Consider the following 16,587-nt stretch of genomic DNA (forward strand, 5'->3'; position numbering starts at 1 on the left):
TATATACATACAAAATGACTCAAATAATTTCAACTCACTAATACATCTAAAATAGGATCATGCTCACAACTAAACAGACAAGCTTTCAGTGAAGAGGCAGTCAGATTGTCATCGTCGTCGAAAACACTGTACGCGCTGCAGGGAAAAAAAACCGAAATTGCAGATGCGAAAATCCAGACGGCTTATCTGCACATGTCAGGGTCCGGATCGATCTGGTTCTGATAAGACCTGCAAGCTATTATAGCTGCGGGCCTGCGGCTGAGCAAGCGCCGATGGTGCACACGGGGAGCAGGTGCACTGGACGTATCGGCATCTCGACACATTGAGATGCCTTTTCTAGCCGTCAAACACGGCGGGTCGGCGGCGTAAGCTAGTCAGTGTGCCGTAGTCCATGACCGAGAAACTAGCAAGATTCCCCTTACAAGCAGATTAGTGTGACTTCCTATGGAGCAGTACGTTTTGGTTTTGGCTGAGATGGAGAAGTTTTGTCGCGACAGACGGAGTATGTAGCACACAAGAATCTCTATTGTTTAGTGACTTTTTTTAATTAGCAAGATGATTTATAATAGGGGTCATTGTAATTTTATCACTATTTTGAACCGTTATTGTAAATTTATCATTAAAAAATTATAAAAATATCACCAAAATAATCATTCAAGTGGCATTCTTGTAAAAAATAAAAAATCAGTGCCAAATTTGCAAGTGCCCCTTCATAATAATAATATGACTAGTCTCACTGTAATATTTTATCATGATAATATTTGATTAAATTTATTTTTTTTAGTTTTTTTGAGATTAGTATCATTTAGTTACAAAATACATAAAATTAGAAGAAAATATAAAAATTATGTTAGTGTTAGAGAATTATTTATATTCTAAACTTGTAGCTGAATCGTATGTATGTATTGTTTCGATTCGTACATGTTTTGATCAACTATTAAAATCGTGTATCTAATGTAGGCAACCGAGCCAAAATCAGAATAGATTTGCTTTATCTGTGTATTGTGCCTTGTCTACTGCATGTGTGATGCAACAATCTTGCTACATGGTGCTTCTTAATTTATTACTTTAGTAAGAATTTTGATTTTTTATTTTATTATGAATTTTAGCTACTATTTAATTGTATTTTACATGGATTTTTTATTTAGGTATTTAATTTTTATAATAAATTGTTTTTTCTAAGATAATATTTGATGTGGATCCTTCTTTTGTCTGTTCTAGCCCTATTTCAAATTAATAATAATAATAATAATAATATTTTATTTTTATCTTATTTAGTATTTACTCATGCGAGCAACAGAACATAATTTATTTTCAACCAACTAAGCACATATAATCAACCAAACAAATAACACTATATACATACAGACTGACTCAAATAATTATAGCTCACTAATACAATCTAAGGTAGGACCACACGAACAACCACATGAACCCTAACATGCATTGAGATCAAGCTTTCAGGTGAAGAGGTAGTCAAATTATCATCGTCGTCGAAAACATTGTATGCACTGCAGGACCTTAAGGGTCTATTTGTTTGAGTGCACATGTCCCAACAGGATGCAAAATCCGGGTGTTTGGTTGCTTATAGCACCTCTGGTGTCTGGCTTGATAGATACAAAATCATTGTGCGAGCCTAGCTCAGCTAATAATGTATTAGCATATAATTACTGAGTATTAACTCATATTAGTATATTTCTAATTGGATTATGATTTAATATGACAAATTAAGTACTATTAAGTGTATTTATGTAAAATAAATATTATATTAATATTTGCTTTTTATTTTAATCTTATATGATATTTACTTATGCGGATACAGAACATAATATCTTCTCAAACGGCTAAGCACATATAATCGACTAAACAAGTAACACTTTATATACGCTGGCTCAAATAATTTTAGCTCACTAATACGATCTAAGGTAGGACCATACGGACAACTAAATGGAGATCAAGCTTCCAGTGAAGAGGTAGTCAGATTGTCATCGTCGTCGAAAACACTGTACGCGCTGCAGGAAAGAAAACCGAAATTGCAGAAGAGAAAATCCAGACGGCTTATCTGCACATGTCAGGGTCCGGATCGATCTGGTTCTGATAAGACCTGCAAGCTACTGGCTGCGGCTGAGCAAGCGCCGACGGTGCCCACCGGGACCAGGTGCACCGTACGTATCGGCATCTCGACACATTGAGTGAGAAACCAGCAAGATTCCCCGTACAAGCAGATTTGTGTGACTTCCTATGGAGCAGTACGGTTTGGTTTTGGTTGCGGTGGAGAAATTTTGTCGCGACAGACGGAGTATGTACCACACACAAGAATCTCTCTTGTTTAGTGAATTTTTTAATTAGTGAGATGATTTATATTAATATTGTAACTAGTCTCGTTATAATATTTTATCACAATAATATTTGATTAAAATATTCTCTTTAGTATTTTTACGAGGTTATATTCATTTAGTTACAAAATACATAAAATTAGAAGAAGAGATAAAAAATATATTAGTGTAAAAGAATTATTTATGTTCTAAATTTGCAGCTGAATTGTATGTATGTATTGGTTCGATTCGTATATTTTTTTTATCAACTATCAAAATTGTATATCAAATATAGGCAACCGAGTCAAAATCAGAATAGATTTGTTTAATATGCGTATTGTGCCTTGTCTACTGCATGCGTAACGCAACGACCTTGTTACATGGTGCTTCTTAATCTATTAAGAATTTTGAATTTTTTTTTATTTTTTTATGAATTTTAGCTACTAATTAATTGATTTTTATAATAAATTGTTTTTTCTAAGATAATATTTGATATGATCCTTCTTTTGTCTATTCTAGCCCTAATTTTAATTATTATTATTTATTTTATTTTATTTGAGCTCTTTATTTATATATTTTGCTTTCTAAACCATATGAAAGTCCAACTCCTAATTTTCTGTAATTTTTAATTCCGAATTTTACTATTTATTAATCATATTTGATATGAATTTTTTGTTTAATCTAGACTATGATATGTTTATAATAATAATTATCTAGATACTTTTTTTTATTAACGTCATAATTTTATGATCTTAAGAGCAAGCTTTTTTAACACTTAAATAATAATATAATAGATAGATTTTGGGATGAAAAGTCTGAGTTTCGGACGCAACGTAGAAATTGTAAAAGATCGACCATCAGTACCTAGCGATCGTTCACCGGTTACTGAGTAAACCAAACGCCAGAAGGGCGATTATTACCATTTCTGCTCGTGATTATGCATCCCATAAAATTCCGACTGTTCAAACACCGAAAGGCCGGCCGGCGGCCGCCGTTCACCAGGAGACGCCCTTACCAGGAAGCGAGGCGCACTGTCGTTGTCCAGTACGGCCGACGCGATCTTTGGGATATCTTGCCACTTCCTCGTTTGTCCGGACGTCCCGTCACCGTCACTCGATCTCTTGTCTCTCTTTAGTCTTGTTGAGGAAACTCCATCGTCGTCTGCGGTGAAGATAACGCTCATCACAGGCTCTGACTTTTGCCTCGATCAGGCCTTGATTCGACGCTCCAGCAGCGATCTAATCTACAACAAGACCACACCACACTGTGACTATGTACACTGACAGAACTGGATTTAATTTTAGCTTTTGGCCGGGCCTTGATGCCTACTGCCGGCAAAAGATTCTTACAAACCACCAGGTCTACCGAGCCCAGCTTGAAGTGTATCATCCATGTTGTCGAAACCGTCGGCATGAGAGCGAACGCCCCCTGCCTCGGCGGTCAATCACGGCTGCGGCGGACGCCCGGCCGGCATGCGATTCCGACCGTGCTTTGCTTCCCCGAAACCGGGGCGCCGCGCCGTAGCCGCGGCAATGGTCGGTCAGCACAAGCGTTTCACGTCAGGTCGTCTTCGTGGAGACATGAACGGGTTTCGAACAAGCAAGCCGCCATGCTCGATCGATCTATCGGGGAGGACGGAGACAGCAGTAGTAGCACTAGCGAAGTCGGCTTCTTCGCCGGTCCAAACCGGTACAGCATGCGAGAAACTGAAGCTTGGAGGACATGCCTGATGATGATGATGCCTCGTGCGCGCAGACGCGCAGTTTCCTCCTCACGTCGGCTGCTAGAAGACGAAAGAGATAATTCCCTGTGCTATTGAATATTAGTGAATTTCTCGATTTTCACTAAAAAATCACGATATTTTTCATGGCATCACTTTTTTTTTTCTTTCGCTATGTGTCATCGCCATCGTAATGAGGGTGACGATAATACTAATTAAGCGATAAAACTAAATTGATAATATAAAAGAGATCATGATTATTTTAATAACTAATCAAAAAATTTGTTAACGTTCAATGGTACACATGAAATTATTAAAAAAAAAAACGACGGACGCGGTGGGAGGCAAGCCGAAAGCATGTGCACCAGGGGAGACTACCAACATGGCACGTTGCGACCCGTACCTTTTCCACGGTAGGCCCTCTCCTTTCTTTCTTGTTTTTTAGTCACCGGGGCAAGGCCTTCTACTTTCTCACCGGAGGCACCGAGGCCGTGCTCTGGAAGATTAACGATGCCTTTCCCCATGGAAACCGGAAAGCGTCATGAAAAGAAAGAACAGTAAAAAGAAATGCCAAACATACTTTTTTTTATCCGTGCTTCTCCACGGCGCTATCTTCGTTGGAGATCTGAGGGATACGGAACGGAGGCTCGAACCTTTGTAGACTCGGCTCCATAACTCTATACTGGTCCACGTATACATACTTATCTTTGGGTTCACCCGATGCGAGATCGTGACGGTCAAGCCCTAATGGGCGGTGAGATCACAACCCAGGTTTGATTCGGGGCGTAAGCGAGGGTACAATGCCCGTTTTAAAAAATACTTCTCTTTCGGATGCTTGGGGTTGCGGCCCTTTCCGGAGGTAGAAGAAACCAGCCAGTTTCATGCTGCAACAGACCATGCATGCATGGTTTCAGATTTTTTTTAAAAAAAAATCTGTTGAAACAGCTACTATCAAGAGTAGATGGCAATGTGCTTGTTGCTTGTGCATGGAATGTTGCGACGAACTTTGTTCCGAAGATTCACGCAGTCATGAGGACGCGGAGACGAGGAGGAGATTGGCTAAGCTTCCATTTTCGAAAAAGAGATTGGCTAAGCTTCTAGCCAACACTTCAACACGCTTTTATTCCCCGTAATGGTTGCCACGGAGTACAAGCCAGAATACGTCGTTTTCTAAGAGTTGAAGCGAGGGTGCTGGTGCAAGTTGTTGACACATATCTAATGTCCACTATATTTTCCAGAGAAGTAATTAGTTCGATATAGAAATCAAGTTGCTATCTAATACGTAGTTCTGAATTATCACTAGGTTTATTTTTTCTTAACTAAATTAAGATATAAATAAATCTTTAGGTTATTTTTTAAAAAGTTTTAGATTGATCCAATAAAAAAAATACAAAACTAGAATGATAGCCCGATCACCGCATGTATGTAGTACCGTATTACGAGACATTCGTTTTTTGCAACCGATAATCTCTGATGTCATTCCATTTACCACCTACCCCACATAAATAAATTCAAAATGTTCCACCTATCATCTTCAGTAATTGACACAGAGCATGACAACTAAATAATTATCCACCGTACTGCAGTAGCAGTCCAAGCAACCTTTCATCGGAGACTCAGCCGCTATAAAACCGACCGTGGCCCGCCTGCCTGTTGCTTACGCCCCTCCTAAACCCCAACGGCGCCGAGCGGAACGAAACCCAACGCCCCCGCACGCACCGTGGCACCGACGCAGCAGGCGCGGAAAGCGACACGCCTCCACCGCCCCTGCTTCCCGCCTCCCTCCCATACCACCTCCTCCTCCCCGAGACGCGGCCAAGCAGCAAGCGCCGAAACCCAAGCGTCTGTGGCTCTGTGCGCTTGGGGATCCAAAGGCGTTTGAGCGAGGGACGCGATGGTGGCGGCGGCGCTGAACGCCATGGCGGGGACGCGGTGGGGGCGGTGGCTGGGCCTGGTGACGGCGGTTTGGGTGCAGTGCATATCCGGCAACAACTACACCTTCTCCAACTACTCCGACTCAATCAAGACGCTCATGGGCCTCACGCAGCTGCAGCTCAACGGCCTCTCCGTCGCCAAGGACGTCGGCAAGGCGTTCGGCCTCCTCGCCGGCCTCGCCTCCGACCGCGTGCCCACGTGGCTCCTCCTCGCCATCGGCTCCCTCGAGGGGCTCCTTGGCTACGGCGCGCAGTGGCTCGTCGTGTCCCGGACCGTCGCGCCGCTCCCCTACTGGCAGATGTGCGTCTTCCTCTGCCTCGGCGGGAACAGCACCACGTGGATGAACACCGCCGTGCTCGTCACGTGCATCCGCAACTTTCGGCGGAGCAGGGGCCCCGTGTCCGGGCTGCTCAAGGGCTACGTCGGCCTCAGCACGGCCATCTTCACCGACATCTGCTCCGCGCTGTTCGCCGACAACCCCGCGTCCTTCCTCGTCATGCTCGCCGTCGTGCCGGCCGCGGTCTGCGTGCTCGCCATGGTGTTCCTCCGCGAGGGGCCGTCCGGCGGCGCGGCGGGCGCCACCGGGGACGAGGAGGAAGACGGGCGCTGCTTCGCCGCCATCAACTCGATCGCCGTGGCCATCGCGCTGTACCTCCTCGCCGCCGACCTCACGGGCCTTGGCGGCGGCGGCGGGGTCGTCTCGGCCGTCTTCGTGGCCGTGCTCCTGGTGCTCCTCACGTCCCCCGCCGCCGTGCCGGTGCTCTTGGCGTGGAAGTCGTGGACGAAGACGCTCAAGGCGGCGAACGCCGACCTCGAGGAGGCGGAGTCTGCGTCCGCGCCGCTCCTCCTCGCGGCGAAGTCGGCAGAGAGGAATGGGGAGGAGGCTGAGGCGCGGGGGCCCGGTGAGCGGCCGCGGCTCGGGGAGGAGCACACGATCGCGCAGGCGCTGACATCTCTGGACTTCTGGCTCATGTTCGCGTCATTCCTGATGGGCGTTGGCACGGGGCTGGCCGTGATGAACAACCTGGGGCAGATGGGCGTGGCCATGGGCTACACCGACGTCTCCCTCTTCGTCTCCATGACCAGCATCTGGGGCTTCTTCGGTCGCATCGCCTCCGGCACCATCTCAGAGCACTTCATCAAGTACGTTGCTCTCTTTCCAACCTCCCATGCATCTATCTTTCTCCAGATACGCCCAGACGAGATGGAATCATAGAACTTGAAATCCTCCGTGCCCAAATGAAAGCATGATGCTCCTTTCTGGGAGTGGGCACGGACGGACGGAAAAGTCAACAAGGTCAATTTACCACCAACTCAGTTATTTTTATTGTACTTATTGACGTTTTGCGGTCTTGGAAACGTAACCTTGACAATAACCTTTTATAACTTTATATCAATATACACTAATAAATTTGTACTTTTATTGAAACATTTGTTAGCACAAATCTAGTGATATAATTTTCATATACTCAATCTTGACAACTTTAAACATATTAATGGTCAAACATTTGTAACTTTGACCACATTAATCCTAAAATGATAAATAAAAAAGTACTAAGGGAGTAATAATCTATGCCAGAGAGAGCAAGAAGGTGTTAAAAGATTTTTTGAGGACCTTTGTTTTAGATTATTCGGTGCTCCGTAATCGCACGCAAGTATGCATTTGTTTATCTCCAAGCTGGGAAATGCAGAGACAAATTGCCTTGTTTTAGTGTAATTTATTCACATTTAGAATTTGGAATGGTCATAAAGCAGTACCGGCTGTACCGCCAAGGGTATAAGGTGCGTTAAAACGTGCCAAGTGAATTCCTCTCTCGCAGTACCCGACTCTAGGCGTTGGCAAGAAATATGCATGTCTTTCCTTTTCCTGTGGTAGTGGCACAGTGTGTCATATGTAGCTTGTGCCCTTTTCCAGTGGGCAAATGCTTGGCAGACCATTGCCTTCGTACCAGTTAGAGCTTTTTTAGCTCAGGCGAGTTGGCTTGCTAATGGTGATGTTACAGAGAGATAGTACCGCTTGTGTTTTGTTATGTGATGCGCCAATGTGTTCTTCTGGGGAAAAAATGGGTATCGCTTTCTGGAAAACTTTTACTGCTTGACATTGTTACGGTACTGCCAATTTCTTTTGGTGCCTCTATATATTGTACTAAGGACGAGCAGTCCTGCTCTTGTTCGTCTGACCAAAAAAATTGCATTGTACTGCATGTCTATGAATGGAGTCGATGCATGTTTGCAATTGTGTTTCGTTGGACTCTGATTTGTCTGACCACCTGAACATCTCCAAATTTTCAGGACAAGAGCAATTCCACGCCCATTTTGGAACGCAGCCTCGCAGATCGTGATGGCCGTGGGCTACATCGTGATGTCTCTCGCCATGCCGGGCTCGCTCTTCATCGGCTCGGTCGTCGTCGGCGTCTGCTACGGCGTCCGGCTGGCTGTCACCGTGCCGACGGCGTCCGAGCTGTTCGGGCTCAAATACTACGGCCTCATCTACAACATCCTCATCCTCAACCTGCCCCTCGGCTCCTTCCTCTTCTCGGGCCTGCTCGCGGGCCTCCTCTACGACGCGCAGGCCACTGCGGTGCCGGGTGGAGGCAACACCTGCGTGGGCGCGCACTGCTACCGCCTCGTGTTCGTCATCATGGCGGTCGCCTGCGTCGTCGGGTTCGGCCTGGACGCCCTGCTCTGCGTCAGGACGAAGACGGTGTACGCCAAGATCCACGAGAGCAAGAGGTCCAACAGGTCGGCAGCGGTGCAGAGGGTGAGTTAGCCGCTGCTCCGTGGAAACTCGAGGGAACAGCTAGCTCGCGCCGTTAGCGTTGGAATTCAGCAGTAGCATTCTGGAGGTACAGGCACTGTAAATTTTTGTGTGAATAAGGGAATTCATGTCTTGATTCTCTGGACAAGATGGATGGATCCATTCAATTTTATTAGTGCATTGCCACGGAAGTTTCTAATGGCTGGTACGAAGGAAGTGTTGTTTGTGAACTGTTGGTACTTACTACTGAGTAGTACTGACTGAGAGGTCTGCAGATTTTGTTAGTCTCCCTTCAGTTCATATCGGTGTAGTGCCCTAAAGTGCAACGAAATGGATGTATGAAAGCGTTAGCGTATAAATGTATCAAGAGAACAGTGTAATGGTGTAATACTTAGGTCTATTAGTATTTCTGATTTTGGCTCGTGTGAATCAAATATTCCGGCATGATAGGTTTACTATCACTTTAATAGTTTAAATAGATTATGATCAGCTTATAAGTCTTCATCTTTTAAACATAGCGAGATGAAAATGTAAGAAATGTATCATACATATATGGTTCATTCCATAGGTGAATTGAGCTGTAATTAAATTTTACAAATGTTGCTCGGCATCTTTTAAACATATCGATGTGTTACAAATGTTGCTCGCCATCAAGGTCGAGCGCACGTCCTCATCTCCCGGCCGTTCGCTGTCTCAGCTCTCAGCAGAACGCCGTCTCTTCCTGCAGCCCGGTCCTCGTCGCGGGCCTGCTCCGTCGCCATGGCCCATGGGTGATGTATATGTGATATTTTTGTTTGAAGAAATCCCAACGAATAGTGCAGCAGGGTGTGTTTCTCGCCAAAAGCCCGTCGCTCCGCTCGCCGTCCCGACGGAGCTCCGTGCCGACCGGCCCCGTACTGGCGCCGCGCGCGCAAGATCGGCGCGCACGACCTCCTGAACGCGGCGAGAGCGCATACTGAATTTTGAAGTCCGTAGGAAATGGGTCGAACATGACGGAGTCCTGCTGTACTTAGTTTTCAAACTTAGAATGTGTTCGGTGTTCCAATTTCAGATAGTACAGAAATCACAGGGATTGGTTTCCGAATGTAAAACCATCTGATGACTGTCAGATCTACCCCCATGCTTACAGCTTTTCTTACATTTGCTTCGTGTCATTCTTTCTAAAAGGAAAAACTTTCTGCCATTTGGACATTTGGTGATGACATCCATGATCAGAGATTCAGATCAGCGGACATGAACTTTCAGAGTCACGGCTGTTTCATTACCACGCCGGGAGCCTCGAGCAGCCGTCGCCTCGCCTTCTCTAACACATGGACAGCGTCACATCGACCTCTATATGAGGTAGACAATATACTTGCCAACATTTCTCTGTACGAGGACCCTAGAGGACTCTAGTGTAGGAACAAGAATGATAACTAAAAAAAGATGAATAGTCATCTCATAAATTTATTTTGGAACTAATGGTCCTTTTCTATTATGGTCACTCAAAGCATCTCAAAATGGAAGCAGAAGTAAAACTTAGAGATAAACAAGTTGCTATAGAAATCATAAAGAAAAACAAACACTAAGATCCAAACAAATAGACTCCGGTGAAAAAACTCTTCAAGTTCATGATTTAGAGACAAGATAATTTAAAATCCACTTATATACATTTGTATGTAAATTTTATGTCTATAGCAATAAGAAGAGCAACTTCAATGAGACAAAATTTCAGTACTTAAGTAAAAATAAAAATTACAATAAAAACTGAAAAACTCGCAACAAAGTAACGAAGTCAATAGAAAGAGATGAACACAAGTATGAGAGAATACTTAATCTTCATTATTTGCATAGGTCAAGCCTATTTTTGATAGATACAAAGTATTTTGTTTAAAAAAGCTCACACCTAATATATAGGCTAAATTATTATCTTCTCTAAAATTCTAGCACTCAAACTCAAAAGACTGGCTCACTTTCTCCCAACAGTCTTACCCCTCTATTTATAGACATTAAGAGTTTCCTTGATGCTAAGTTTTCTTATTCCTAAAATACCTCTTTTTATAGTACACTACAACTTATCACTAAGGATATTTTGGTTCATTTTCTCATCCATTCATCAAACGATCATGGTGTCTTCATGACTTAGCTTCACCTCGACGTAAGCTTCGCGCTTATGTCACGTGCACTCTATCCTTCTATAATTTTGAGACCAAACCATGAAACTATCTCTCACACTTTTCAAAGCGTGACTCACTGTCACTTGCTTTCACCTCAAACAAGTATCTCGATGTTAACACGTGTACTACATCTTGTGATCTTGACCGATAGCAAGTCTCTTCCGCTTCTGATCCTTCGAGCTATCTTGTTACTTGCACCAGCATCTCCTTCCTTTAATTTTGTCAACACGTTATCTGCATCCATCTTCTCATGTTTTGCTTGACCTCCATGTGCACAGTTAGGATCACATTTGATTCCATCTTACCTCCTTGATCACCTATCACCAAGCATCCTATTTAGCCTCGATCATACCGTCATCGACCGCCATTGCATCCATCACTTGCACAATATAGGACAAGCAAACACATATCTCTACCTCTATTATAGAATAGTTATAATTAAAATCCTCACTTAAAAGCACATCTTAGAAAAAACATAAACGCCATATGTTCCAGTGTTCACTCCTCCTGAGTGCTGGACCATCCGATGTGTTCAACTCACCAGACCGCCTATTTTGCAACATCTCTGCAAATATTAGTCCGGTGTCCATTTTACCCTATCGCTGGACCATTCGGCGAGTGCAAGTCCACAAGAGTCGATATGCAACCTCTCTGGAACAAATGCTTCAGCGTGTTGCTACCTAACATCAGACCATCCGATGTTTACTTTAACTTTTTTTTTCTGAGTTGAATGCTCTGGCCTAAAATTCTTCTGAATGTCGAACTATCTGGCGTGTTCAATTTTTCAAACGTCGGATCATCCGGCGTGTACAAGTTTCATGCACAGAGACAAAGACACTCTAACTCTATTTCTCTCTACAACTTTGATTAGTCATAATCATAATTACAATATATAAATATATTCATATAATCCAACAAATTATAAAATCAAAACAATAACTTTATCAATTATTCATCATGTATAAATCAAGATATATTTTAATTTAGTTTCTCACGTAGAGAATCTTATATTAGAACATGCATAAATGAAAGATCTTAATTCCCTTCAACTTGCTTATTAATGAATGCACCGCTTGATCTCAGCTTCGTAAAGAATCTGATATATAGGACATCTCTACAGATTCTCGGGTTTTCCTTTGAAGTAAGTGAAGATTGAAGCAAATTCATTATCAACATGCCAATCTGAGTCTCCTTAAAAGAACGTAGAAAAGGACGGCTCAAAATTGTCTGTCTATGACTTTTTCGGCTGTTTTCTAGGAGCAGCAATATTGTCTGAATATGATTGATTTTAGAGGCCTCTATGTTGTTACCTTTTAACAATACTGAATGATCAATAAGAAAAAAAATTCAGAAGATCTAGATAAAGGTCTGTTTGGCAGAACTTTTAGAGCAGCTTATTAGTTAGAATTAGAGGAGTTTTGTCAAACAGCAGCTTTCAGCTTTTAGCTCTGTAAGTAAAATCTGTAAAAGTGTTTCTCTGAAATAAACTAGAAGGTGGAGAGATAAAAAAAAAACAGTTTCCTCTTATTCATTTCCCGCACAGAATCATTTTCTCTATATATTTTATGTTAGAGAATCACTAAAAAAATCACTTTTAACTACAGATTCACTTCATCTAGAAAATCACTCCCTACAAAAAATTTGGATCAGAAAGAGTTCTACCAAACAGATCTTACTCTGGCCAAATGAATGAACCACCGGGAGCTGGTATGAGAGTCAGTTTAATTGCCTAACTATGGCCCAATATTTCTGAGATGTTAACTGGTACATTTAATATTCAAATTATGCATATTACTCCATTTGCCAAAAAAAATGCATATTACCCAATAGCACACTAAAAACAGGAAGTCATTTTTGCTCTGAAGATGAAAAATGAACAGCAAAAAAAAAAGTACTCTTACTCAGATTATGAGGTGTAACCCCCTATTTTCCTAGTAATAGCTTCCTAGCGAGTTCTAACTATTTTAGCTGAATCTACTGTACTTAATTTATCGGCATTCTGCCAAAACATTGCTTATTCTCAATACTTAACTTTGAGGGTTATGAGTCTGTGCTATTCTTCCTTTTCTTTCTTATATGACCATATCTCCATGGGCCATCCAGAACCTTTTGAAGTCGACATCTGCCCCCCATTTTCTTTTACTGACTCACCATATCTTCAGTTTTCCTTTACCATTGCCTTAAAATAGCACTTTTCCTTTTCCAGTCAACCGGTCTCACATCATCAGAATAAATGGTGATAATCACTCCATTAACCGTATTGATCAAATCTCACGCTTTTTGAAGATATTTCTGTGTTTACAAACATGAAAAAACTGGTATAAACATGACTACTATATTTCTTAACTTAGAATATACTTCATGTGACAAGAAGATATATAAATAGAAACAATGTAAAAGGAATCGGAGTAACAAGTTTTTCTGGAAGGGAATAAACTAATACAGAGCATGCTTGCTGACCGACACCATCACAATAGCACTAGAAACTGTAGCTGCTACCTTGTCAACCCCTCGCTCCAATCTTGTTTTCAATCCAAAAGCGACTCCGGTCACTCGTGCCAATCAAGAAGCGCCATCTTGCTACGCCAGGGCTGCTGGTCAATCCGGTACCGTCCGGTGTCATAGAAGCAAGGCCATGACTGCGGCCGCAGCTAACGCGCCCTGGAGCAGCAACGACGCCGCCGTCGACGCCGTCGCCGCGCCGTCCAGCTCGCCGGTCGCCAGGCTAGCCAGCCACGAGTCGCTCTCGAGCTGCACTTCGCTCGGCCTCGGCGAGGGGTCGTTGGTCGACTTCTGTCTGCAGAAATGGTCACCATGACCCTGATCAGAACGATTCAACTGAATGATACAGTATGTTCATAAACAAAGATCGATCAACGCCATGCACGATGCAGCTATGGAAGCACTGCAGATGGTTAGTTAATTTGATCAATGGAGTACTGTGAGAGATTCAGAGCTTTTTTCACAGGTTCTCGATAGTTTGTTGTGCCAACCGGGCATGGGCAGCTTTTAACTCAACAGCCACTAGCGAGGGGACCATGCAAGGTGGGGAAGGAACGAAGGCCAAGGCGCAGAAGTGAGAATAATTTAAAGCGGCTTCCTTTTTCCTCGTTTCTATAAGCTTATCCTTATCATTATCACGATTTATTTGGTAGAGTTTTTAGACTAGTTTTTAAGTGGAACTAGTCTGAGCTCTATTAAACGGTAGTTTACAGTTTTTAGTTTGTAAAGGGATTTTTCTGAAATGAACTTATATGTTTAGAAACTAAAAAAATCAATTTCACTTTATTCACTTCCTATATAGAATCACCTACTTATAAAATTTACTTTCAATTATAGACTCAATTTTTCCAAAAATTACTTATCACCGAGAATTTAGATTAACGAAGTTCTACCAAACAGGCTCGGACTCCATCTCACCTTATGCTTCTTTTGTCAAAAATATATTTTCTAAGCAATCCGGAAGATGCTCAGATTCTCCAGCCATTATGTCCGTCGGTTTCAACTCTGAAATTCTGCCACGTCACCCAAATGCAAAAGAAAACTCCCAAAAGTGTTCTTCGTTGTAGTGCAGCACAGAAATGCAAAACCGCTTGTATAATCATATTGTTGAAATGTCTCTGAGATTCGTGCTGGCGCGAAATCATTTTTTACTATATGTTGCATGGCAAAGCTCCAGCACGAATCAAATGAATGCAGTAGAGGGTGAATGGTGGCCTGTTCCTTTGGCTGTGTTTGAGCCGTCCGATTTTCAATCAGACGGCCAAGGTTCTTTGAGCCAAGAAAGGCCTGGTTGGAAAGGGAAGCCTAGCCCCGGTTGTGCAGTGAAGAAGGGTTGGACGGGAAGCAGAGCGTGCGTGTTTACCTGCCGGCGCGAGGGCAGAAGGTGATGGAGTAGTCGGTGCCGGTGCAGGTGAAGGTGGAGGTGGCGTCGTCGTAGGCGTAGCTGTACGAGCGCGGGCACGCCGTCTTGAACATCTGGGAGTAGACCGACGGGCGGCAGGTGTCCGGGTTGCTGAACTGCCCGCTGCAGCAGTACTCGGGCCGGCCGAACGCCTCGCACGCGCTCCGGCACGCCTGCGCCTGGCCCTGCCCGGCGCGCAGCTCGGCGGGGCATCGCTCGTTGAGGTCCACAAGGCACCCCGTCGCGGGGCACCCCGGCGCCGCCGCCTCCACTACCATGGGCAGGTTGTACCCGTCCACCAGGCTCACGTCGTAGTAGTCCTTGCCGCCGCTGCCGTTGAGCGTGAACTCCACCAAGGTGGCGGGCGGGGCCGCGCCCTTGCCGCGGCATTCCACCTCGCCCGCCCCACAGTCCCCCGTGGCGCACGCGCCCTTGCCGGACGCATCGAACGCGCACCCCGTGCGCGCCCAGAACCGGCCCGACCACCCCGCGGGGGCAGTCAGCGACCGCGTCTCCCCCGCGCCCAGCGTGAACCCCGTCGTCTGCAGCGGCGAGCTCCCCGAGTTCGCCAGCACCCCCGGCCACACCGTGCCGCCGCACCGGTTCGTGAACGTGAACGTTATGTCGGCCACCGCATCTGCATGCACCCACAAAGCATTCGTAAGGCTTCCGCAAAACACAAAAACCCAAATCCAACAAGAAACCAAGATCGGTTCACCATTGCCAATGACAAATACCTTGAAAGAACGATAGAATGACCAACGACAGACTAACAGCTGAAGCCAACGAACTGGTCAAAGGAGCCATTGGACACTGCTATGAAATCGAATCGAATTTGCACCAACCAACTTCAAATGTGTGTTCTCGAGTAAGGAACAGGAGATGATCAATTATGGCAAGAGTGGCCGAGATATTCTTGAAATGGCAGTTTCAGCTAACTAAATGAAGCAAGCAGTCGTTGTTAGGGAGGTGAAGCTGGATGATGAAGTGGCCACTACCACCAGCACTGGTCAGGTCGTGCAGAATGGGTCGGGCTCTGGTCTGGAGGAAGGGGAGAAGAGGGGAGGGGAGGCGTGCACTTGTGTAGGCTCACTCGCTTGCACACCTAGCCATTTTCTTTCGCTACTTTACCTCCTCTTTACTTATTCCATCGCTTTTCATAAAAGATTCTTTTCTGTTCTTTTCTTTTCTTTTCGAAAGAAAAAGAAACTGACGACTTGGTTAGGATTGGCATGCATGTTTCGTGGGAAACGAAGCATGCGGCAAGGCATGGCTGAGGAGAAGACGAACAGACGATCCTGCGCGATTTGTTTCCGCGGGAGCATTCGATTCGTTCGGTCCATCGATCCTTCGTTTTCTCGGCGCAATACTGATGAGTCCGTCCGTCCGTCCGGTGTTGGTGGACATCTGGGCTTGGCGTCTGCTGCTCTGCTCTGCTCCATTTGGGCGTGGCGTCTGCTGCTCTGATCAGTACCAGTCTAACCAGAGCATCGCAGAACTGCCTGTTCTGACAATGCAACAAAACTACAGATATGTGGATGAGAATGTGACAATAAGATAACTAAGTTAAAATATATTGGGATAACAAGTCAAAATATGTCTTAGTTCGTATGTAATGAGTTATTAATAATATTAGATTTAAAATAATTTTAGTTGGTATAAACTTATTTATGTGTGATCTTGTTTATGACTAACTAAAGTTTGAATTAGAGCAGATTATTTCAAAGTCTAAAAAATTATGCCTCACCGAACATCTGGTGTGTGAGTTTTTGACCACACCAAATAGTCTGGTGTTACAG

The 16,587-nt window shown here is 44.2% G+C and overlaps 2 protein-coding genes across 2 annotated transcripts; one reads left to right on the top strand and one right to left on the bottom strand.

Moving 5' to 3' along the window:
* The first annotated feature begins 5,677 nt into the window (after positions 1 to 5,677).
* On the top strand, positions 5,678 to 9,217 carry LOC133897124 (protein NUCLEAR FUSION DEFECTIVE 4-like). The gene is made up of 2 exons (XM_062337695.1): positions 5,678 to 7,113; positions 8,263 to 9,217. Exons 1-2 carry the CDS (start codon positions 5,930 to 5,932, stop codon positions 8,738 to 8,740), a joined length of 1,662 nt encoding a protein of 553 aa, XP_062193679.1. The 5' UTR covers positions 5,678 to 5,929; the 3' UTR covers positions 8,741 to 9,217.
* Positions 9,218 to 13,286: 4,069 nt separating this feature from the next.
* LOC133897394 (thaumatin-like protein 1) lies at positions 13,287 to 15,856 on the bottom strand. Its single transcript, XM_062338123.1, has 3 exons — positions 15,526 to 15,856; positions 14,750 to 15,425; positions 13,287 to 13,681 (listed from the first exon to the last, which is right to left on the bottom strand). Exons 1-3 carry the CDS (start codon positions 15,593 to 15,595, stop codon positions 13,504 to 13,506), a joined length of 924 nt encoding a protein of 307 aa, XP_062194107.1. The 5' UTR covers positions 15,596 to 15,856; the 3' UTR covers positions 13,287 to 13,503.
* Between the last annotated feature and the right edge of the window lie 731 nt (positions 15,857 to 16,587).

Source organism: Phragmites australis, chromosome 17, assembly GCF_958298935.1.
Source record: "Phragmites australis chromosome 17, lpPhrAust1.1, whole genome shotgun sequence".
In the NCBI taxonomy this organism is placed as follows: Eukaryota; Viridiplantae; Streptophyta; class Magnoliopsida; order Poales; family Poaceae; genus Phragmites; species Phragmites australis.